At 39.6% G+C, this 25,057-nt stretch overlaps 1 protein-coding gene across 1 annotated transcript in view; it reads left to right on the forward strand.

Annotated features, from left to right (window-relative positions):
- The window catches only part of ABCB1 (ATP binding cassette subfamily B member 1), a 107,354-nt gene that overhangs the window by 50,463 nt on the left and 31,834 nt on the right, over window positions 1-25,057 (forward strand). Inside the window, exons 9-19 of the mRNA XM_032304512.1 lie at window positions 2,146-2,317; window positions 4,172-4,285; window positions 4,429-4,539; window positions 5,257-5,382; window positions 5,493-5,696; window positions 6,026-6,196; window positions 13,837-13,998; window positions 14,842-15,018; window positions 16,144-16,290; window positions 18,536-18,643; window positions 23,806-23,883. Coding sequence (XP_032160403.1) covers window positions 2,146-2,317; window positions 4,172-4,285; window positions 4,429-4,539; window positions 5,257-5,382; window positions 5,493-5,696; window positions 6,026-6,196; window positions 13,837-13,998; window positions 14,842-15,018; window positions 16,144-16,290; window positions 18,536-18,643; window positions 23,806-23,883 — 1,570 coding nt within the window. The remainder of the gene's footprint in view (window positions 1-2,145; window positions 2,318-4,171; window positions 4,286-4,428; window positions 4,540-5,256; window positions 5,383-5,492; window positions 5,697-6,025; window positions 6,197-13,836; window positions 13,999-14,841; window positions 15,019-16,143; window positions 16,291-18,535; window positions 18,644-23,805; window positions 23,884-25,057) is intronic.

Here is a 25,057-nt window from a genome sequence, read left to right on the forward strand (position 1 = left end):
CAGGAGAGGGGGGACAGGTACCTAGATTTCAGATGTAATTTGGAAGCAGGATTGCTAAAATTATTCTTAGGCCAAATGCAAGCCTTCAGTTTTCTTTTTAGTTCTTTCCCTCCCTTTCTCTGCTTTTGCATGGACAAGTAATTAAGGTCTTAGTCTGACTTTCTCTTACGATTAACAGGTATAGGAGGAAGCTGGCTCTCTTGGAATGGAAATCTAACCAGAATTTAAATGAGTTCAATTCCATAGTATAAGAATAGCTTTACTCTCCTTGATTTTAAAATGATATTTTTCTCCCTTGTGTGTATCTTACCTCTTTGTATTGATTTCTCTGCTTAACTAAAATTGTTTTTTGCTCTTATGAATGGTTGTTTGTATCACTGATAAATATTTTTCAAAATATATAAGAAGAATTTTTTTTCCTAAATATTGGTGTTTTTGTTATGTATCTTTAATCCATTTTAGGAACTGTGATCTTAATTACCATTCTCATACTAACACTTTTAATGGGTAGGTGATTTTAATATCTGGTTTTGTACTGTGGTATTTTTATCAAAACATAAATCAAAAAGTCTGTATAAAAGTAGTATCATTGATGTCTCCTTCCTCCTTACCTTCTTCCTTTTCTCATTTTTCTTCTCTTGTATCTAAATTATTTTCTTCCTTGTTGCTTCTTCCTCTGAAACTGTTTCTTCTGGCTGCATGGTACAACAACATATCAGTGAAATGAGTTCTGCATTAGTCTCGGTAAGCAAGAACTAATAGAAAAGGTGTGAGTCATATGCATTAAAGTTTCTTATTTGTAATTACTTATTGTTGATGCCTCCTTATACTTTTTGCCTCAGGTCAACTCAAAAAGTGGTTAATAATCAACCATTGAAACACCTTAGTCAAAAATAATTTTTTTACACTAAGATTATAACTGGCAAGTTAAGAATACATGCTTTTACAGGGAGAAATTCTAATAGTGTGTTACTATTTTATCACTTTAAAGTTCTGTTTAAATTTGGTCTGTTAGTGGATATAGTAGTCATGTACATTTCATTTGGCAGGCTTTGAACTGGTAAAGTAACTAGCTAAAAAAAAGTCACCAAGGCAAGAAAGAGTGCATGCCTTGACCTGAACAGAACTTGATCTCTGTTGTGCATTCCAACTCAGGGAGTGAATCCTCCAACAAAAATAATATAATACAACACATTTGTATAGTCATGCTTTTATAGGTCAAAGACCTCAAAATACTAATTTTATATGGAAGTAACTTCTTTCTACAGTTATGAACTTCCGCTTTCCACAAGGCAATGGTCTAAGTTCCCAGGGAGATGTGATTAAGAGGATAAAGACAGGTTTAAGACTCAGTTATACTCTGTCCCATTTCTCTAATAATTTTACCTTGATTCTATATTTACAAAGATTCTTCTTAAGAGAAGAGACATGGAGATAAACTAATGGGGCTCACATTAAAAAAGGAAAAAGAAAAAAGAATCTTCCTTATGTTTCTTTAAGCATTCAGTGATTTATATATAGTCTTTGTGTTGAGCACTTTCTAGCCTTACATCTGCTTTTTATTCTTAAACTTAAAAGGTATGCAGATTTTTTAAAAGATTTTATTTATTTATTTGACAGATAGAGATCACAAGTATGCAGACAGGCAGAGAGAGAAGGAGAAACAGGCTCCCCGCTGAGCAGAGAGCCCGATGCGGGGCTGGATCCCAGAACCCTGAGATCATGACCCGAGCCGAAGGCAGAGGCTTAACCCACTGAGCCACCCAGGTGCCCCAGGCATGCAGATTTTAAAGAGAAAATACGTTTTTGTAGCTTTTCTTTTGTCTCACATATGAAACAGTACAAGTTCTGGAAGTTTACTAAACATTATTTCGCATATTTCACTATTGCCGAGGCCAGGGAAGAAATTTTAGAATACTTTCCCCCAGATTATTTAATCTCTGTAGATAAGTAAACCTAAATTTACTCTTCTATAAGAAGGGAGTACGGTAGTGCTAACACCATAGGGTCAGTGCATGAACAAAAGGAGAAAATACACCTCCCACAGGGTTGGGCACATTCTAAGTACTTAATAACCATCATGTTGTCTTGGCCCATTTCATATGATTTATGAGTAGATGTGATAGTTTTTGTTACTTCTCCCAGGTACAACAAAAACTTAGAAGAAGCTAAAAGAATTGGGATTAAGAAAGCTATCACGGCCAACATTTCTATTGGTGCTGCTTTCCTGTTGATTTATGCATCATATGCTCTGGCATTCTGGTATGGGACCTCCTTGGTCCTCTCCCATGAATATTCTATTGGACAAGTACTCACTGTAAGTGATGTTATTTTAAAAAATGACTCTCCTGTAAAAATTGCAATGAAGTTGAATGGCGTTGGCTTGAGTGATGTTAGAGAATAGGTATTGAAGAACTATTGAATAAGACAAAGAGCTATATACTACTAGATTAAAAAGGGAAAGGAAATTACATGTATTGAGTGTCTTTTTGGCAGATCCCTTGCACAGTTTGTCTTGCAGCCTTAATAATGTTAATGTCACTAATCTCTGTAGCATTAACTCTCATTTGTTGAGATGATTTCTTTGTGGCAGGCTCAATGGTAAGCTTTTCATTTTTTATTTTTTGATTGACTATTCACAACGACAAATGGCAAAATACACCATTTGTCTGTTTTTCAAATTCTTTTGAATGACAGCTGGTCCATCCTTGGAAAGTTATAGAAATATTATTACTCTTCCTTGAAAGATATTCTATTTGGAGGTTCTCTGCCTTATAGAATTATATAGAAGCACAGAAAGCTTGTCTTTTGAGCTATACTCTTTTATTTAAAAATGATGAAAGAGTTAATAAACCAAGCTCAATCTGTATCATGATCTAAGAAAGTACATACTGTTAGAAGAGTCACTCAATTCCTTTGTCATAGGCCAAGCACAAGTATATTGTTGGTGACTGTATTTTGTTGAGTCCCTTAACACAGTTCCCTTTTTTAGGAACCAGGTTTGTAATGTGGCTATAATAAATGTGTTGTCCAAAATGTGCAAGGCTATTTACTTAAGAATGACGTTTACCAAAAGCCTTCATTAGGATAGTAATGCTATTGGTGAGCCTAGGTTGGAATAAGAAATGTGTTCTACTTCCTTGTGGTATAGATACGCAGTTTCAATTTTTGTTTTCACTGATCCCAGAACGGCTTCACAAAATGGAAGCATGCAGAATATGAGTAAGGGCTTGGGATTTGAAATCAGGCTGACTTGGCTCACATTCCAGCCACTTATTAACTGTATGACTTCGGGGTAGCCACGTAGACTTTTCAAGTTTCTGCTACTCTTTTGCCAAAAGGAAATGGCAGGAATACTTTGCCATAACTTTGAATGTAGTTGTAAGTTGTAACTGAGAAAATGAATGAAGAATCACTTAGCAAAATTTCTTCTGTATAAATAATGGATAATTTTCCTGTGTGATTTAGAAAGAAATGAATAGTGATATTAGTTCTCTGTAACCCTGAAGAAAAACAACTTCATTTGGGCAAAATGAAAAAAAAAAAAAAAAAACCATTTATCAGACCTCAGACCTCAGAGAGTACACAGTCTGGTAGAAGGAAAGAAGACAACCTGATCAAGATATAATGCCCTAGATGTGTGCTTTCTCATTTACGAAATATTTTCACATGTACCGTTTCACTCTAAGGTTTCCAGGTCAGGAAAACAGATGGAGTCCTGCCTAGTTTGGCAAATGAAGAAATCAAAGCCTGGCAACACTAGGCGAATTCCCTGAAGACATATAGCCAGTTAGGGCTTATCCAGAATTTGGACCTTGGTCTCCTGACACTCATTTTGATGTTTGTTTGTTTTAGGCCCTGCTGATGATCTAAACCCAAATAACTAGCCATTAAATAAATATATATTCTATTATATTCGCGTTCCATGGAACTTGTTCCATTGCTTCACTGAGCAAGTAAGACTAATCCTGTATTGTGAATCAAAAAGATTTAAACTTTTAAAAAGTTTTTAACACCCAGGACTCTCTAAGTCGGCTTGCTACTTTAAAAGTGAATTAGCAAATGATAATAATAATAATAATAATATAATTAACTATGCTAGAAGAAAGATGTATGCACAAAATTGTAATAAATGCTAAGTAACTTGATGATTTTCCTTCCCATCCCTCAGGTCTTCTTTTCTGTATTAATCGGGGCTTTTAGTATTGGACAGGCATCTCCAAGCATTGAAGCATTTGCAAATGCAAGAGGAGCCGCTTATGAAATCTTTAAGATAATTGACAATGTAAGTCTGGGCTAGACATTTATCCATGCCAAAGTTTCTCTAATTAAAAGTCGGTTTCTTTATTGCTTTATTCCACTCTTCACAAATGTCACTAAAGATAGGCGGTGTAACCTAGTCATCTTCTGAAACTGTGTTCTGTTTAGAAGCCAAGCATTGACAGCTATTCGAAGAATGGACATAAACCAGATAATATTAAGGGAAATTTGGAATTCAAAAATGTTCACTTCAGTTACCCATCTCGAAAGGAAGTTAAGGTATGGTGATACCTGATTCATCAGTGATTCAACTATGGATTGGAGGAAGGGTTTCTGATACTTTATATTAGTGATTTTTTCTTTTTAAATGTATACATGCCCCTAGTTTTGACTTGAACTGTCAGTTCACAGTACTGGGATCTGTGCATTGCCCTTATGTTTATTTCTCATTTGTCATGTTAGATCTTTTTTTTTTAATTTATTTTTATTATTATTAATAAATGTTTTTAAAGTTTTAAACATTTTAAAATGTTTATAAATTAATGTTTTTAAAGATTTTATTCATTTATTTGACAGACAGACATCACAAGTAGGCAGAGAGGCAGACAGAGAGAGAGAGAGAGAGAGAGGAAGGGACGCAGGCTCCCCGCTGAGCAGAGAGCCCGAGGGCAGGGCTCATTCCCAGGATCCTGAGATCATGACCTGAGCCAAAGGCAGAGGCTTTAACCCACTGACCCACCCAGGCGCCCCTATTTTTATTATTTTTAAAGACATCTCCTTTTTTATTTTATTTTATTTTTAATTTATTTTTCCTCACCATAGCACATACCCTCCCCAGTGTCCATCACCTGGCCACAGCATCCCTCTCACACCCCTCCCCTCCAGCAACCCTCAGTTTGTTCCTGGGATGAAGAGTCTATTATGGTCTGTCTCCCTCTCTGGTTTCATCTTGTTTCATTTTTCCCTCCCTTCCCCTATGATCCTCTGCCCTGTTAGATCTTGAAGGGCCTCAACCTGACAGTGGAGAGTGGGCAGACAGTGGCGCTGGTCGGGAACAGCGGCTGCGGGAAAAGCACAACGGTGCAGCTAATGCAAAGGCTCTACGACCCCACAGACGGCACGGTGAGGCGGCTCATGCCGAAAGCGATGGTTCGGCGACCAGCAGTTACCCTGGGCACATCTCATGTTTCAAATCGGCAATGCACGGAACTCACGCTTACTTTTTATTTCAGGTCTGTATTGATGGACAGGACATTAGGGCCATCAATGTAAGGTACCTTCGGGAAATTATTGGTGTGGTGAGTCAGGAACCTGTGCTGTTTGCCACCACGATAGCTGAAAACATTCGCTATGGCCGTGAAAATGTCACCATGGAAGAGATTGAGAAAGCTGTTAAGGAAGCCAACGCCTATGACTTTATCATGAAACTACCCAATGTAAGTCCTTCTCGATCTCTGCCATGCTGGAGGTTCAAAGATTGGAATGCCAGCCTAATGCAGAAGAAGTTAGGAATCCACTATGCATTAAAGGAAACTTCTAAGAAGAGAAATCACGATGACTTCAGATTTTAAAGCTTGATCTAGCACCATCAATTCCTAGTAGGCATATTGATAAAAATTGGGGTTGGTTATTGCTGAGTTTTAAGGAACTGGATCATATTGCCTATGGGTTGTTTATGGGATTACTTCCCATCTTAAAATGTAGCTGACATAGCTTGTTGTTTTGCTAACTTCCCTCCCACCCCACTTTATTTTCTGTGTTGTAGAAATTTGACACCCTGGTTGGAGAGAGAGGGGCCCAGCTGAGTGGTGGACAGAAGCAGAGGATCGCCATCGCTCGGGCCCTGGTTCGAAACCCCAAGATCCTCCTGCTGGACGAGGCCACATCAGCCCTGGACACTGAAAGCGAAGCAGTGGTTCAGGTGGCCCTGGATAAGGTCTGTGAGCCTCAATTCAAACCAACCTAATTTGTAAGCATAGGGACATCCCTCTGTTAATTCTTCTTGAATATTATTTTTTTTAAAGATGTTATTTATTGATTTGACAGAGAGAGAGATCACAAGTAGGCAGAGAAGCAGGCAGAGAGAGAGGAGGAAGCAGGCTCCCCACTGAGCAGAGAGCCCATTGCGGGGCTCAATCTCAGGACCCTGAGATCATGACCTGAACCAAAGGCAGAGGCTTAACCCACTGAGCCATCCAGGCGCCCCTTGAAAATTATTTTTTTTAAAAAGGACATTTCTGATGGCTCCTAACGTGATCCTGTCAAGTTTCAAAATCACATCTCCAGTCCTCTTTAGATCTGTTCATTTCATTTCTATTTATTTCTCTATTTTTTTAAAGTAGAAATGAATAAACTTTCACTGAGAGAAACTTGCAAAATTTTTAAATTAAACAACGAGGTAGAGAGATTCAAATGAAAATTGGTCTTCGTTGTGATCTTGAAAACTTGGCTGTGGAGATAACCTCATTATTTAGGTTTTCTATTTTTGCTGTTGTCAATAAGAGGAAAATATAATGAAGGTTCACGTTTAATTTTCAAGATGTCAAATACCCATTGAAGATCCCATGGGAAATGACCAAAATCTCTTGTCCTTGGGAAAGGGGAAGAGAATTGATGTTGGAAACTTACGTGGGCCATGAAATGTCCTTGTCTGTCAACAGAGTCTGACCTTCCTACAGTCCTTGATTTTACATGTCTCATTCCCCACATCAGATTTGAGAGCTTACACTGTGCTGGGCACTGTTTGCTTGGTCTCTGACATGTATTGGTAATAATTAGCCTAGCTCTGAGAGGACAAGGAATATGAAAGTCTCTAAAGTTTTTATTTAAATTCCAGTTTGTTAACATACAGTATAATATTAGTGTCAGGTGTACAATATAGTGGTTGAACACTTTTTTTTGAGTATTGAGTTTTGTAAGTTCTTAATATATTTTGGACACTAACTCTTTAACAGACACGTCGTTTGCAAATATCTTCTCTCATTCAGTAGGTTGCCTTTTAGTTTTGTTGATTATTTCCTTCACTGTACAAAAGTTTTTATTTTGATGAAGTCCCAATAGTTTATTTTTGCTTTTGTTTCCCTTGCCTGAGGAGAAATACCTACAAAGAAATTCCTACAGCTGATGTTAGAGGTTTACTACCTGTGTTTTCCTCTAGGATTTTTTATGGTTTCAGGTCTCACATTTAGGTCTTTAATCCATTTTGAATTTATTTTTGTGTATGCTGCAAGAAAGTGGTCAAGTTTGATTCTTTTGCATGTTGCTATCCAGTTTTCCCAACACCATTTATTGGAGGCTTTTTCCCAGCTAACCATATAGTTGTGGGTTTCTTTAGTTCTTTCTTTCCTTCTTTTTCTTTTTTTTCAGCTAATGCCTTTTTAATCATTGCATTATTTAACTGCCTTTAAATAGGTTGTGTTTTTTTTAATAGACATATAATGTATTATTTGCTTCAGGGGTACAGGTCTGTGAATTTTATTTCTTTTTGTTATCTGATTGCTGAGGCTAGGACTTCCAGTAAGTACTATCTTGAACAACAGTAGTGAGAGTGGACATCCCTGTTGTGTTCCTGACCTTAGAGGAAAAGCTCTGTTTTTCCCCATTGAGGATGATATTAACTGTGGGTCTTTCACAGATGGCCTTTGTGATGTTGAGGTATGTTCCCTCTAAACCTACTTTGTTCAGGGTTTTTATCATCAATGAATGTTGTCCTTTGTCTGAAGCTTTTTTCTGTGTCTATTGAAATGAAATGAAATGGTTCTTATCTTTTCTTTTGTTAATGTGGTGTATCATGTTGATTGATTTGAGAATATTGAGCAACACTTGCAACCCAGGAATAAATCTCCAGTAATTTTGGTGAATGACTTTTTTAATATATTGCTGGATTTTGTTTGCTAGTATTTTATTGTGAAATTTTGCATCTGTGCTCATCATATTGGTCTGTAGTTCTCTTTTTTAGTGGAGTTTCTATCTGGTTCCAGTATCAGGTTAATGCTGGCCTCATAGAATGACTTTAGAAGTTTTCCCTCCTTTTCTATTTTTTGGAATAGTTTGAGAAGAATTGGTATTAATTCCTTTTTAAATGTTTGGTATAAGTTCCTCTGAAGCCATCTGGCCCTAGATTTTGTTTTTTGAGGTGTTTCAATTACTGATTTTATTTCTTTGCTGTTATGGGTCTGTTCAAGTTTTCAACTTCTTCTTTCAGTTTTGGTAGCTTTTATGTTTCTAGGAATTTATCCATTTCTTCCAAGTTGTCCAGTTTGCTGGTGTATAGTTTTTCATCATATTCACTTATAATTGTTTGTATTTCTGTGATGCTTGTGTTTTTGTTTTTTTTTTTCCCTGTCAGTGATTTTATTTGGGTCTTTGCTATTTTTTTTTAAATAAGTTTTGCTAGTGGTTTATCAGTTTTATTAGTTTTTTCAAAGAACCAGCTCCTGGTTTCACTGACCTATTCTATTGTTTTTTGGTTTTTGGTTTGTTTATTTATTTATTAGTTTCTATATCATTTATTTCAACTCTAGTCTTTGTTATTTCCTTCTTTCTGCTGGCTCTGGGCTTCCTTTGTTGTTCTTTTTCTAAACTCTTTAGGTATAATGTTAGGTTGTTTATTGAGATTTTTTTTTTTTTTTTTTTTTTTTTGCTTCTTGACATAGACCTGTATTGCTATATAGTTCCCTCTTAAGACTGATTTTGCTGTATCCCAAAGGTATTGGACTGTTTTGTTTTCATTTTCATTTGTTTCCATGATTTTTTTTTTTATTTCTTCTTTGATTTCCTGGTTGACTCATTCATTCTCTAGTAGCAGGTTGTTTAACCTCCATGTATTTGTGGTCTTTCCAAATTTTTTCTGTGGTTGATTACTAGTTTCATTATGCATGGCCAGAAAAGGTGTATGGTATGATTTCCTCTTTTTGTATTTGTTGAGTCCTGTTGTGTTGCTCAATATGTGATCTGTTTGGGAAAATATCCCATGTGCACTTGAAAAGAATATATATTCTGCTATGTTAGGATGGAATGTTCTGAATACATCTGTTAAGTACATCTGGTCCAGTGTGTCATTCGAAGCCACTGTTTCCTTGTTGACTTTCTGCTTGCGTCATCTGTCCATTGATGTGAGTGGGATGTTAAAGTTCCCCTACTATTATTGTATTATCATATTATCATATCATATCATATCATATATTATATCATATCATATTATCATAATCATTATTGTATTATTGTTGTATTAATAAAATTATTATAATAATTTTATATTATTACATATATATGTTATATATATATATTGTGTGTGTGTGTGTGCTGCCTTGTTGAGTACATAGATATTTATAGTTGTTATATCTTTTTGTTGGAATGTCTTCTTTATGATTATAGAATGCCCTTCGTTGTCTTTTTTTTTTAAGTCTAGTTTATCCAATATAAGTATTTACTTTGGCTTTCTTTTGACATCCATTTGCATGATAAATGTTTCTCCATCCCTTCACTTTCAATCTGTAAGTATCTTTGGGTCTAAAATGAGTCTCTTGTAGACAGTATAAAGATGGGTCTTGTATTTTTATTCATTCTGATACCTTATGTCTTTTGATTATTTAGTCCATTTATATTCAAAGTAATTATGGATAGGTTTGTGTTTGTTTTCATTTTATTACTTGCTTTGTCATTATTTGTAGAGATTTTCTCTGACCCTTTCTTATCTTTGTCACTTTTGGTCTCTCCATACTCAGAGTCCCCTTTAATATTTCTTGCAGGGCTCATTTTAGTGATCACAAACTCCTCTAGTTTTTGTTTGGCATATTTCTTGACACTCCTTCTATTCTGAATGGTAACCTTGCTGGATAGGGTATTTTTGGTTGCAGATTTTTCCTATCTAGAACCTAGAATATTATAATGCCACTCCCTTCTGGCTTGCCAAGTTTTTGTTAAGAGAGCTCCAGCTAATTTTATGGATTTTCCTTTGTAAGTTAAGGATTTCTTTTGTCTTGCCACCTTTAAGATTTTTTTTAATCACTATATTTCACAAATTTAGTTACAATATGTCTTTGCGTTGACCTGCTTTTGTTGATTTTGATGGGAGTTCTCTGTTCCTTCTGGATCTGGACATTTGTCTCATTCCCAGATTAGGGAAACTTTCTGCTATGGTTTCTTGAAATAAATTTTCTGCCCCCTTTTCTCTCTCTCCTTCTTCTAGGACTCCTATAATATGAGTGTTATTATGATTGATGGAGTCACCGAGTTCCCTCAGTCTATTCTCATGTTCCGTAATTTTTCTTTCTCTCTTTTGTTCAGCTCCATTATTTTCCATTATTTTGTCTTTTAGGTCACTAATTCGTTCTTCTGCTTCTCCCAGTCTGCTGTTCATTGCATCATACCTGTTTCCAAACTCATTGCATTCTTCATCTCTAATTCTTTTTTAACTCTCTTATCTCTTTGGTAAGGGTCTCCCTGATGTCTTCTATTCTTTTCTCAAGCCCAGTGAATATCCTTATGATTGTTGCTTTAAATTATCCATCAGAAATGTTACTTATCTCTGTTTTGTTTAGTTCTCAGGCCATGGCTTTGACTTGTTCTCTCATTTCAGATAAATTCCTCCATCTTGACATTTTGTCTAAGTCTCTGCCTTCTTTTATGTGCTACAAAAGCCATTTATGTTGCCTGCTTCCAGAAGATAATGGCTTTATGAAGAAGAGGTCATGTAGTATCCAGGGCCTGGTGCTTCAGGGAGTGTCAATGATGTGTACTATGTGCACTCTGCTGTTGTGTTTTGGTTGCTCTGTCCTTAAGGCCAGTCATTTGCAGAGGCTCTCCTTGCCTGCTGTAGGTAGTGTTTGGTCCCTGGCCTGAATGTGGTGAGTTTTAGCTAGGGGTGCTCTTGTCTGCTAGTGAAATGAGACCTGACACCAACTCTACAAGAACAGAGGCCTGGTAGAACTCACTGGTCAGGAGATAGGGAGTGGGCAGGGTTTTGTGCTGGTCTTCTAGAAGAGGGACTTACCTTGCTCCCTCTGACGCCAGTGTGACTTAGAAGGCAGTCCCTCCAGAGCACAATAGGGTGGGGCCTGGTTTAAGCAAATTAGGCAGCCATTGTCTGAGCTGAGCTGCTTTCCTCAGGTGACTGGTGCTGTGTTTATGCTGAGGGGTGGAGGAAGGGAAATGGTGCCAGTCAGCTCCTTTGTTCCCAAAGACGCGTCTCCTCAAACAGTGCCTCTCAGGGATATGCTTTGCAAAGAGTGAATAATATCCCCCAGTGTACCACACCCATTTTTTAGGTCACGGTTTCCATGCTATCCATTCCCAGGTTATTTGTCTGCCTTCTTTCCAGGACCAGCGTGGTGCCCCCCAAGTTTTATCCCAGCCAACCTACTGACCTTTAAAACTCTAGGCTTTAAACCCTGATGGTTGCAAGAACTCACAAAATCCAGCCCATCTTGCTTCCCAAGCCAGTGGCTTTGGGGAAATATTCTGCATATGAGTTCCCTGTGTGTTCCTCTCTCTCTGTCTTTCTCCCTCTCTCACACATGCCCTTCTCCACCACCACTGCAGCACTATTTCTCCTTAAACCACATCTCCTAACTTCTGGTCTTCTTAGTGAGGCCTCCTCTCTCTCCTTAGTTGTAGAGTTTGTTCTTTCAGTCTTCAGGTGGATTTCTCAGGTATCTAGGATGATATGATAGTTACCTAGTTGTGTTTGTGGGAGGAGATGGACCTAGGGTCCTCCTACTTTACCATCTTCCTCTCCAGAATATGAAGACCTTTTAACCCAGAAGTGCCATGAGTAGAAGTGTCACAGTAGAATTCAAAGATGAACTCATATTTCTTCCAGCTTTCCCCTTCCCTAATAACAAAATGACACTGGATGTTCCTTTAAATACCTTGCCAATGTGTTTAATAGATTGTTGAGGAAGGGAAAAGCAAGTTACTAAAAACTGAGTGAACCAAAATAGAGGCAGATGGGATTGTGGCTGCGATTTCTCCCTTCACTTTGCTTATCTGTAACTTTACCTCTGTGTTTCCTTATTATTCTACAGTGGAAACATGTATTAAATTATAAAAATGATTTTAAAGGTTGTTCTAAAGATACTTCTTTAGGAGCACCTGGGTGGTTCAGTTGGTTGAGCATCTGACTCTTGATTTCAGCTCAAGTCATAATCCCAGGGTCCTGGGACCGAGCCCTGCATCGGGCTCTTTGCTCAGCAGGGAGCTTGCTTCCCTTCCTCTCTCTCTGCCTGCCTCTCTGCCTGCTTGTGATCTCTCTCTCCATCAAATAAATAAATAAAATCTTTAAAAAAAAAAAAAAACTCAAGATTCCCTCTCTCTCCCTCTACCCTCCCCACCCACCCCAAAATACATTAACTCTTAAAAAATATTTTTCCTTTAGAATATAAATTTTGGGGGGAGAATTCCAAATGCCCCCCTTTTTTAAAAAACATCCAAAGAATTGATTCATTATCTTCTCTAACTTCTAGTTGCTACCACCTGATGTTTCTACATGTATTGTTTTCTTCTTGTCAGAGTTTTCCACTTCTCTTCTTTATATTGATCCTAATAACCTCGTATTGTTAGTTTGAGGATATTATTGCTAGTTCCTGGAGAGAGATACAAAGTCAAAAAGTCAAAGCCTTGAGGAAAGTTGCAGAGGTGAAAGAAATCTCAGAATGTTCTGTTTCCATATTAAACCCTTTTGACCTCTTCCATATTAAACAAAAATGACACCGAGCACTTAAAAACATTTGCATAGCTCTTCAGTTTTTCCATAATGCATCTACCTAGGAATAAGTAACATTACAATAACTAATATTGTATACATATCACAATGCTTTGTGTACGTTATATTATTTGGTCATCACAACTACTTGAAGAAATCAGTATTAATATTATCTCCATTTTATATGAGCCTCACACAGGTTAAAAGATTTGGATAAAATTGTGGAATTCATAAATGGCAGAGCTAAGATTAGAGGTCAGATCAGTTTGGCACTGAAGACTGGACTTTGCTGTCTCACACTGATTGTCCATCTTAATCATCCAGAGGTTCTGTGAAATAGGACACCAGGAGTCCCCAGACTGATGGTGTCTAATGTGTACCCAGACCACACACTGGCTTGGGTCTGCTCTGATTGGCCAGTGCTTGGATTATAGCTTTTTTTATTTTGTATAAGCCCCTGATTATTATTATAAACTCAGGCTGATAGAGGTTGAGTAAAATTCTTAGAAGTTTATCTAGTATTAATATGTGATATCACATTTGTGCTCATTTATTACAATATTATTAAATATTATATTAATAATTAATTAATATAATTATATAACTATATAATAATCATATAATATATGGTTGTAATATTAATAATATTAATATCATTTAATATTATTAAAATTATATTATAATTTTATTATAATAAAACATCATTTTAAACCATGATCTATTGACTAAACATTTACTGAAGCCAGAGATGACCTTATATAGCTTAGATGGTTTTACAATATCCAAGGCATTGGCATTCAGTAAATATAAATTGAATGAATTTTTGTCTGTAATTGTCCATGTATTCAAAAACCTAATTTCTCTCTCTTTAGGCCAGAAAAGGCCGGACCACCATTGTGATAGCTCATCGTTTGTCTACAGTTCGTAATGCTGATGTGATCGCTGGCTTTGATGATGGAGTCATTGTGGAGAAAGGAAATCATGATGAACTCATGAAAGAGAAAGGCATTTACTTCAAACTCGTCACAATGCAGGTATGTGGTCCAAGTCTAGAGTTTTCCTGAAATATCTCAAGTACAAACTGATTTGTTGTGTGTAGTACTATAAATAAATGTTACTTTACTTGATTATCTTGATAGGTGAGAAAAATACTTAGGGAATTCAGACCAGATTTTTCTTCCTGATGAAAGGGAGGGGAAATAAAGAAGGATAATTGGAGAAAATTAAAAGTTTAAAAAGGCTTAAAGGTCATCTATCTACTGTAGTAGCCTGGCCTCATGTGGCTATTGAATACTTCAGTGACAATTATTCTGAATTGAAGTGTTTTAAATAGAAAATGCATCCCAGATTTTAAAGATGTGGTACAAAAGAAGAATGCAAAATATCTCAGTAAGTTTTTACAATGATTACATGTTGAAATGCTAATATCTTGGATACAGTAGATTAAATAAAATGCAGAGTAAAAATGGATTTTTCTCTCACATTTTTTAATGTGGCTACTGAGAAAATTTTAAATGATAAATGTGGGTCACAGAATGGCAGGCGCCATATTTCCTTTGATAGCGCTGGCCCAAAGCAAATATTACTGAGCCCCAAAACACCCAGAAAAAGGAGATGACAAGGTACTATACAAGGAGGGGATGTCATGTTCTTTCAGTATATTCAGTGGCAATTCCCCTTCAGCGGGTTTAATTTTCAAATGTACCACCCATTTACACACAACCCCATGCCCCCAGCAGCAGTTTAACTTTGTCCTTTCCTACAATGATTTTAATTACCACTTTCCTTGATAGCTGATCTTTGGCAAGTAATTTTTATTTATTTTTATTTTTATTTTTGAGCCTAACCTTTTTGTGCTTATTTCTTATTTATTTTAGACAAGAGGAAATGAAATTGAATTAGAAAATGCAATTAGTGAATCCAAAAGTGAAATTGATGCCTTGGAAATGCCTCCAAAAGACTCAGGATCCAGTTTAATAAGGAGAAGATCAACTCTCAAGAGTATACATGCCCCACAAGGCCAGGACAGAAAGCTTGGGACTGAAGAGGACTTGGTACGGAGAGGATGTAGAGTTAGTTATGTCTTCAGTCCTCCCTCTGGGCTAGCACTGGGGTGGCAGGAGTGGGAATAAAAAAGAGTTCTCCAGAATCCTCCTGTCCTATTCCCAAAATGTTCCACAAACCAAAATCTTTAACATTTTAGACTTCAGGTTATAATTCATGAATGAAAATTTATAAGACAGGAATTTTAGAATTAGAACTTATAATGTGAAGATTTTTTAAAAAAGATTTTACTTATATACTTGACAGACAGCAATCACAAGGAGGCAGAGAGGCAGGCAGAGGGAGAGAGGAGGAAGCAGGCTCCCTGCCAAGCTGAGAGCCTGATGCAAGGCTCGATCCCAGGACCCTGGGATCATGACCTGAGCTGAAGGCAGAGGCTTTAACCTACTGAGCTACCCAGGGACCCAAGATTTTTTTTTTTTTTTTAAAGATTTATTTATTTCTTAATGCCGGCACTCATGCATGGGGAAGGGGTGGGCCGGAGGGAGGAAGACTGAGGGAGATGGAGAAGCAGACTCCCTGCTGAGTGCAGAGCTGGACACAGGGCTTGATCTCAAGACCCTGAGATCATGACCTGAGCCCAAATCAAGAGTTGGATGCTTAACCAACTGAGCCATTCAGGGGCCTCTGTGATATAAAGAGATTCTTATGGGTCTTCAAATGTGGACACTTCTCTTCTTTTATCTTTACTTGTAAATACTCCAGATATCAGGTCAGTATTAAATGTTCGTGGAAATATCATTTATTTCTTAAACTATAAAAGAACAATATAATAGAATCTGTCAGTACTTTTTAAAAAATTAAATAACGATCAACTCATAAACAGGAATAAGATACCTTCCTTTAAAAATTTTAGTACAGGGGCACATGGGTGACTCAGTTGGTTAAGCATCAGCTGGCATCAAGCCCGGCATCTAGCTTTCTGCTCAGCAAGGCAGTCTGCTTCACGCTCTCCCTCTCCCCCTGCCCATTTTCTCTCTCTCAATCGCTCTCTCTCTCAAATAAATAAAATCTTTTTAAAATTGTTTGGTACCTATTGAAGGACTGTCTCATTAAACTGATAAAAAGTATCAATTCTTTTTATAACTAGCTTGTTGTATTATTTTGCTTTCCAGAATGAAAATGTACCTCCAGTTTCCTTCTGGAGGATTCTGAAGCTGAATATAACTGAATGGCCTTATTTTGTGGTTGGTATATTTTGTGCTATCATAAATGGAGGCCTGCAACCAGCCTTTTCAGTAATATTTTCAAGAATTATAGGGGTAAGTGTTTATGTTCATTTTCTGGGTTTATATGTGAGTCCTGAGTAAAGAATGAGCTGTTTCTATTTGTAGCTGCATGCATAAGCCACAAAAAGTACTGTACCTTCTTATGAAACTTAGCAACTTGAGGATGTAAGTCTGCTTTGGGATAGGAAGGCTAATTTTTCAAGCCTGCCTTTGTCCCTGCAGTTAGTTGCTCTCTTAGGGCCCAGGTTCCTGAAGTAGTCTGTGATATGAACCTGACCTGAGTGTCTCACCTGCCGTCCATGGGCTCTGAGTAAACGTCATGAAAAGTCCTATCCCTGGTGCACAGAGAGAGTTCAAGGTGTGTTTGTCAGACTGACTGGAGACAGAGCTGTGGTATGACATACGCACTCGTCAGGGCGTGAGCAGGCCTGGCACGCTGCCTCTGGAAGACGTCCATCCCACTTGTTCAGATGAAAACAAAAAAGAATGGTTTCCAAAAGATGGATGTATGTTGGTTGTATCTGCTTTTAATGATGACGTTTTTTAACAATAAAGCCACCGTCCAGGCAGGAATGCTCTCTGTTTTGTGGTAGATGTTCAGATAGCAAGCTGAGGATACCCTTGCCATAACGGCTAAAAACGTTACAGAGAAGGGAGTTGCTCCCTGCATGGAAGAGGCCAAACACGAACTTCTGATGTACCAAAAAATACACAAATGTGCCCGTCTCCCTGTGCTTGGCTAACTGACTTCTCTTTGGTATTCGTATGTTCCATGTAGTCATTCAAGAAATATTTTTGCAGTGACGGCTCTGTGCCACATAATGTTCCAGGTGTTAAAAAAAAAAAAAAATGCCAAGAGGGAGATAAAGTGTTTGATAGCATGGAGCATATGTTCTAGGACAGGGGTTAGTAGACTTTTTCTATAAAGGGTAAGGGAGTAAACAATTTAGGTTTTGGGCACCATATGGTCTCCATTGCAAATATTTAGCTCTACTGTTGGAGTGTAGAAGCGCCCATAGTGCAGAAACAAATGAACATGATACTATTCCATGGAAGCTTTACAGAAACATTTGGCCGGTGGTCCCCAGGGAACTGATTCCTGGTCTAGCATTTGTGGTACAGGCAGGGAGATAAATCGTGGCATCATCAGGAAAAAAAAAATGGAAGTGGACTCATTAGGAATGGGTTTGGCTGTGTGTAACAAAAACTCAACCTAAGGATTTTATATTGTTTTCATTCCTCATGTCACGGTAAGTGTGGAAACAAGTGACCCAGGGCTAGCACACAGACACCTAGATATTGGTTAGGCAGCCAGTCATCCACCCCGTTGAAGGTTTGTAACACAGGGTTTAAGGTTGTGGGCTCTAAGATTGCTCAGGTTTAAATCTTGGGGTCAACACTTGCCAGCTGTGTTACCTTGAACAAGTTAATTAACTTCTCTGTGCCTCTGTGTAAAGTCATGATGATAATAAATGTTAGGAGGATCACCTAAAGGATAAAAGGAATGGTACACATGAATTTGTATAGAATAATATCTATCACAGGATAAGAGCTCACTGATTGTTAGCTATTTTGAGGTGGATTTTTTTTTTTCCTGTAAAAAGGATAAAGTTTACTGGGTTGGGTTAGGAATGTAGCTCTGTTACAATTTTGGCCCATTATGGAGGGAGTTGTTTGTTTTCTTTCCCCGTGAAGTAGTTTTTCTCTGTGTTCTCTAAGCCCAAGACATCGTGTTAGCTTTCTTACCATCTCTGGAAAGATCTCCATGTGTGGGGCTGGGTCAGCTGGCTGTCTAAACTGCCCATCCTACAAAAGAGGCTGGCTCAAGGAGGCTCCTTTCTTACCGAGGGTGTGGGCTCAGTGAATGACTGCCTCTCTCTGGTTTACCACAATGGCATTGGCAGATTTCTCTCCAGCTTGCAATGTCCAAATTGTAAAACAACAAATTGCCATACAATGTAGTTTCCCACCAAAAGAGGACGGTATTTATTCTCATTTCTACTTTACATATCTGGTGTGGCCTTGTGGCACTCATTACTCTAAGAGGAAGTATACGCAGAATAAGTATTGGGTCCTTGAGGAGCAACAGACCCATTATTGGCCCTTAAGGAAGACAAAGTTTGCACATCTTTCGATTGGCATTAGGGAAACCAGCCCTGACTTCCATTATACTAAGCCTTTCTTGACCCCCAAATATTGTGCTTGATGGGAAATGGGTCAGACCCAGAATGACTTCCTTAATCTTTGAACTGAAAACCTGTAAATATTTTCTCAACAGGTTTTTACCAGAGACGAGGATCCTGAAACAAAAAGACAGAATAGTAATATGTTTTCTTTATTGTTTCTAGTCCTTGGAATTATTTCTTTTATTACATTCTTTCTTCAGGTAAGTGTCTGCATTTTCACTTTATTCATTTTTGGGAATGCGTTCTTGTTCAGCCTGGGAAATTTCTAAACACTTATGTAATTTGCTCTATTAATTGGACTACTAGCATCCAAGTTTCTTTGACATATTTAAAACAAAAATGTTTTGGGGCACCTGGGTGGCTCAGCCACAGGCATCCAACTCTTGATTTTAGCACAGGGTCGTGGGATCGAGCCCCAACTTAGGTTCTATGCTGGGCATGGAACCTACTTAATTGTTTCTCCCTTTCCCTCTGTCCCTTCCCCCCAACTCACATACTTTCTCTCTTTCTCTCTCTCCAACAAACAAATGAATAAATAAATAAAATTTTAAAAATAAAAATATTTTATTTTATTTTTTTTTTTAAGATTTTTTATTTATTTATTTGACAGAGAGAAATCACAAGTAGACGGAGAGGCAGGCAGAGAGAGAGAGAGGGAAGCAGGCTCCCTGCCAAGCAGAGAGCCCGATGCGGGACTCGATCCCAGGACCCTGAGATCATGACCTGAGCCGAAGGCAGCGGCTTAACCCACTGAGCCACCCAGGCGCCCTAAAAATAAAAATATTTTAAATCAAAGATGTTTTGCTTCCACTGGAGCACTTGCTTACCTTCTCCCCCCACCACCATCACCTCTCCCAAACGAAATATTAATGAAATCAGAGGGAAGAAGGTGTTTGATCTAATCTGATGATTAGACATGAAAACTGAGGACTCAAAAATGGAATTCAGGGGAATCCTGGGCTTGAGTTTGGATATAAGTACTGCCAGTTAGTTTAAATCCTCAACATGTCTTGGTATATCCTGAAAACAACAAAAAGCAAGACACAGTAAGCAAGTCGCGCCGATCTAAAAAATGTTTGAAGAGTTTTTCATTCACCTTTTGCTAAAGGAGAAGGAACATTTTTAATGATGGGAGAATGCTGGCCCTAAACAGAAACTGTAGACACTTTTGTAAAGAGTCAGATTTTACAGCTGCACATCACTGGGGTAAAACAATTGCAAAGAAATTCAGAGCTCTAAAAGTTGAGTGCGGTAAGGTGAAGTTTGAGTATGCTTTGCACCAGTTCCCAATTTTGTGGTTTCAGGCAAATAAATAATGTACACTAAGCCTCGATTTCCTCATCTGTAAAATAGGGATGTTAGTACCTTCCTCTTGATGATTAAAATGAATAATGTGACCAGTGTCACATGTCCTTTCCATGTCTGGAGAGGAGCCTTGGAGCAGGCGGCCAGGCAGCTCTCTGGCAGAGCCCGGCAGAACCCTGGAGCCCCGCGGTGGAGCAGCAATGTTCGCGCATGCCCAGAGGCCTCTGGTGCTCTGGGCATGCACATCCCCATAGGCGAGGGAGCCATGGCCAGGGCTGGGGTCATTTTCTTCCCAGAAGGACATTCGTAAGGACCATTCTCTTCCTAGCCCCAGCTGGAGCTTTGACTCGTGAAGAAAAGTGAAGACATCTCTTGGAAACGTCTTCATGTAAATGTAAATCTACTTGAAAGATCAAGACTTTAAAATCTTTTTCTCCTGACACAAAGCGTATAAAAGAAGAGCAAATGTCATAGACCCAGCTCTTTCCCAGAAGCCTTGAGGAGGGCCTAGCAGCTTTGAATACACAATGTTTCATAATCAGAAAGGCTAGTTTGCATATCATAAGGAGGTTCTTATATGCAAGGAACTCCTGGATTCCCTCATGGAGGTGCCATTGCAACCCTGATTGATGCTACTGTTGGTGTGTCTGTGATTATAGCTGGAGGAATCGTCAAGACTGCCGGTCTCAACATCAGTTTTGTTTTGTTTTTAAGGATTTTACCTATTTATTTGACAGAGATCACAAGTAGGCAGAAAGGCAGGCAGAGAGAGAGGAGGAAGCAGGCTCCCTACCGAGCAGAAAGCCCCATGCGGGGCTTGATCCCAGGACCCTGGGATCATGACCCGAGCTGAAGGCAGAGGCTTTAACCCACTGAGCCACCGAGGCGCCCCTCAACATCAGTTTTAAAACACCTTTCCCCCTTTGTTTTGTTGTGATAAATAGCCAACTGGATAAAGTTGAAGGAAGGAAATTGTTTCCTGTAATGTTTGAAACATGAATGAGAGGACTCTATCCTCAGAGGTAAGAAGCTTATTTGTAAAGCTGGATCCTGAAAAAAGTTTGACCTTGAAGAGCTTCTGGTCCATCCTACACCAATCTGTTAGGCTCTCTTTCCTCCAGAAGAAGCTGTTTTCCCCAGGCAAGCTCTATTACTTGCTATTGAGTCCCCCAGAGGGTAAAGCCTGCTAACATCAACCTTCCTGAACTCATCTTCCAAATACAACTCCAGGAGCCAATTCCACCTTCTAAACTTTTTAACACAGAAGCACTCCCTGGGAGAGTGCCAGCAGATCTTTGTGTCTTTTTAGGCCAAGTGTCTGGTTCATGGGTTTGAATGGGCTCCTTAACGTTGCACAAGCATGATGTCTGCCCCATTGCAGACTGGGGACACAATGCCTATTGAAAGGTTTTGTTTTGTTTTAAGATTTTATTTATTCATTTGAGAGGTAATGAGAGAGAGAGCACGAGAGGAGGGAGGGTCAGAGGGAGAAGAAGACTCCCCACCAAACACGGAGCGCAATGCAGGACTGGATCCCGGAATCCATGATCATGACCTGAGCTGAAGGCAGTTGTTTAACCAACTGAGCCACCCAAGTTCCCGCATATTAGAAGTTTTACCAAAAACTTAGATATGCCAGAAAAATCGAAGGAAGGAATAAATGTGTGTGTGTATTACAAATTAAAAAGCTAGCTTTATTGTATCCAAACAAATCTTTTTGAATACAGTAGGAAATACAACTAGTTCCTAGAGGAATGGATACCTCATATCTGGATTCTAGGAATTAAACAACTGCACCATTAAAAAGAAGAAGAAAAAGAAGGAAAAGAAAGAAGAAGAAAGAAAAAGAAGAAAAGGGAATCATGTGACCATGTTCCCAGGCCTGTGGGAGGCAGCAGCAAACACTCAGTTACTTATTGAAGGAATAGATATTAGCCATGTGTAATTTTTTAAGATAAAATTCTGAATAGGTCTCTATATTTAATGTGTTATAGGTATGTATTAATTTTTTATATAGACAGAAAGGGTTGTTTTTTTTTTTCCATTATAAGAAGTACACAAGAAAAATGACTGAATGAACTCTTTCTTTACTAAGCAATTAAAATCTCATTGGGTAATTTGACCTAAGCATAACAGAATGCTTTAACCAAATGGAAGATTGCTGTAGCAACTCTTAATGCCATAGAGCGTAAAGATTCGTGAGTGTGAAGTTGGTTGAGGGATTTTGAGGGCGGTAGGCTTTGAGCTGCTCCCTTCAACTCTGAAGGTTTGAACTAGGAAAGCAAAGGCAGGGAAGGCAGTCCCCTTTGTAACGTGATGATGGTTGGGCAGACAGGAGTCTGACCTGCCTGGCAAAACTGCGTGGAAACAGGCTCTAATATAGGACCTCAACTACAGAGATGGCACAGTGGCCAACAACATTAGAGTCCCTACCCCTGATTTGGAAACAAAAGGAGGGAGCTCTGTGGGTGATAAGATTTCAGGCTCTGGTTCCCGTTCTAGTTAGGATTCTCATAACCCCAGATTCACAGTCTACCTCTGCCACCTTACATTTGGGTCCTTTGGCAACTAAACCTGTTTCTTTTGTAAAGTAGTGATTTTACAGTTGTCCTAAAGGTGACATTCTTCCATCACTAAAAGGGTTGTTTTATGTATACATACAGGTATTTTATATAAACTTACAGTGTCAGGCTAAGCCCTGAACAACTAGGTCTCGACAAAAATAGGGGTAATATTCCTGTAGTGAGCAAGATGATTCACATTTCATTCAGTCTAGTAAGGGAAACCTCAATCTGGCCATTTCTAAATCAATTAAACTGTTTTAGTAATTTCAGGCTTTAATTCAATGAATCTAGCATTTCTCCCTTTCCTCCTTCTCCTGGGTCAGTGTCTCTGTTAGCAGAGGGGTGCAGGGGGATGGTCTGTGGGCATCATGTGCCTGCCTGCTTCATGCTGGCAACTGGTATAACCGCGGCCTTCAGTTATATGGTCCTACCAGGCTGTCCCCCTTTACCGAACCACTCTGAAGAATTAGCTCTTTCTTCGCTTATGCTCTTTGCCTCTGTTTCTTCCCTGTCTCAGTAATGCTCACGCACTAGCTGGGCCCACAGAGGAGCTATAACTGTCCTTTTCCACCTCTCTGATTCTGTAGGAAATTGGGTTGTTATTAGGGCCTCTCCTCTTCTGATGCGCCATGGGCCATTTCCACTCTGCTTCCCCCGTGCCGTTGTGTGGCGGCCCTTATCTGTAGACTCTCACTTCCCGGAGCTCCAGAAGGACAGGGAGCACTGCTTCTTCCTGGTCCTTATCCCCACATGCACTGGATGAGGGTTCTGTTGCCCTTCCTCCCCAGATGTGGCCAGGCATGGCAGCACACTCACATGGGACTCTCTATTTCCCAGAGGAAGGTTAGATTCTTGGGAGAAGGAGAGGGCCAGGGCAGAAAAGTCTCTCTTGGTCAGCCTTCTTGGTCAGCCTTCTTGCCCAGCTTGTTTTGCTCCAAGACTTTAGCTTTTTTTTTTTTTTTTAACTTGGAAACTAGGAATTTGCTATCTTTATTCCCTGCTTCCTTGATGGCTGGGGTGGCTGAATATTTCTGTTTTCCCAGACGACACCTCAGGTCCTGGTGTATCTCTTAACAGCATCCTTTTGCCATTTTCAGTGTGTCCTGGTTTGGATGACACATAATACAGCCGTCCTTCTTCCAGTGCCTCTGCCTTAGAAACAACTTGAGCTTCCTGGGTGACAGACCCCGGCTCCCCGGGAGAAATAACCGGGATAGGAGTCGGGACAAAGAAACATACTTCCTAATAAATCCCTCATCGTCCTGCCAGTAATGGGGGAGTCGTGATTTCAAAACTCGGCTCTCCTGGCCCCACCCACCAGTGTGGCTCTGTACCATGGAACACAGTGACCGAAACATAGCCAAGCCTGACATCGGGCTTTCTGACCTGGTCTCATGTCCTCTCAGCAGTGACATCTGGGCTCCTGCCCTCTGTGTCATTGGTGTCAGGATCTCTGATAGGTCTCCTTTCTTGTGGCGTGTTCTCATTCACAGGGCTTCACGTTCGGCAAAGCCGGGGAGATCCTCACCAAGCGGCTCCGGTACCTGGTTTTCAGATCGATGCTGAGACAGGTATGTCTGCTGAGGACTGAGCCTGGGCTGGGCGGACCTCCCTGCTTGTACATGTGGCCTCATGGAGCGGAAGTGCAGTCAGGTTACTCAGAGCGAGCTCCTGTGGTGGCCTTCCCTTCGTCTCCCCTCAGAGATGCTGCTGGACCACCCCCCAGGTCTGGCTCAGAGGCTCTGCTGTCTCTGCTGTGGGCGGGACAAGGAATGGGATGGCCACAGACGGTCCCCAGAGCAGGTTCACCACCAGCCTTTCTCAGGGCAACTGGAGGCAGAGTAGGCAGTCCCCCTCATCCCTTTTCTCTCTTTCTTTCCTTCTTTCCCCTGGGAAACTCAAGACATTCATGTTTCTACCCACTAAGGGATGTCACCTGAACCCTGTCTTTCCACAAAGCAAAATGTATTCCCTCTCCCCAGTTTCTTTGCTGGGGTTAGTTGGATACAGTAATTGACACTGTAGTTTAACAAGCTGGTAACAGCTTAATGGAATGCCTCTTACATTTCAGATCTTCAACACCCCAGCAACAGGCAGAGGCGAATGTTTTCCTAGGGAAAGGAGGAGGGGGCTTCTGCAAATGTCACCCAAAACAGCCCAGTTCAAAGAGAAAGTTTCTCTAACAATCCTGAAAATTTTGTATGTGACTTTATAACTCTCCATTTTAAAGTCACTGATCCCTTGCCAGTGAATAAAATGAGGTGCCGGAAGGATGCCCTGGACGTGCCAGGGGTGCTGGAACCCTGGCCGAGAGGCACAGGTTGCCACGTTAGGATGTCTCAATGACATAGACCTTTTCCTGGCTGTCTTTGCTTCCTCCATCCTTTCCCACCCCTGCCACCATGACTTAAAAAGCATGTTTGTGGGAATTGCTTACAGTGACTGACAGAGCCAGGACTGACTTGAATGAGTGACAGAACACTATTTGATGGGGGCCCTGTCCTAGGACACTGAGTCAAACCATAATTATAACTGAGATTCCATTGAGGATGTTGATCTTGGTCCAGAGCCAAATGCCCCATTACCGTCCCAGCCTCCAGGCTGACTCCTGAGTCCATTATACTTCGGAAGCCGAGCTGATGGTTTGTGTAATGCCCTCTCTATAAATTATTAAGCCTCACAAATACATATGAAGACCTTCAGCTTCAGAGCCATAATACGAAGAATTGTCAGGCATTCATACCT

Source organism: Mustela erminea, chromosome 11 (genome assembly GCF_009829155.1).
Source record: "Mustela erminea isolate mMusErm1 chromosome 11, mMusErm1.Pri, whole genome shotgun sequence".
Classification (NCBI taxonomy): Eukaryota; Metazoa; Chordata; class Mammalia; order Carnivora; family Mustelidae; genus Mustela; species Mustela erminea.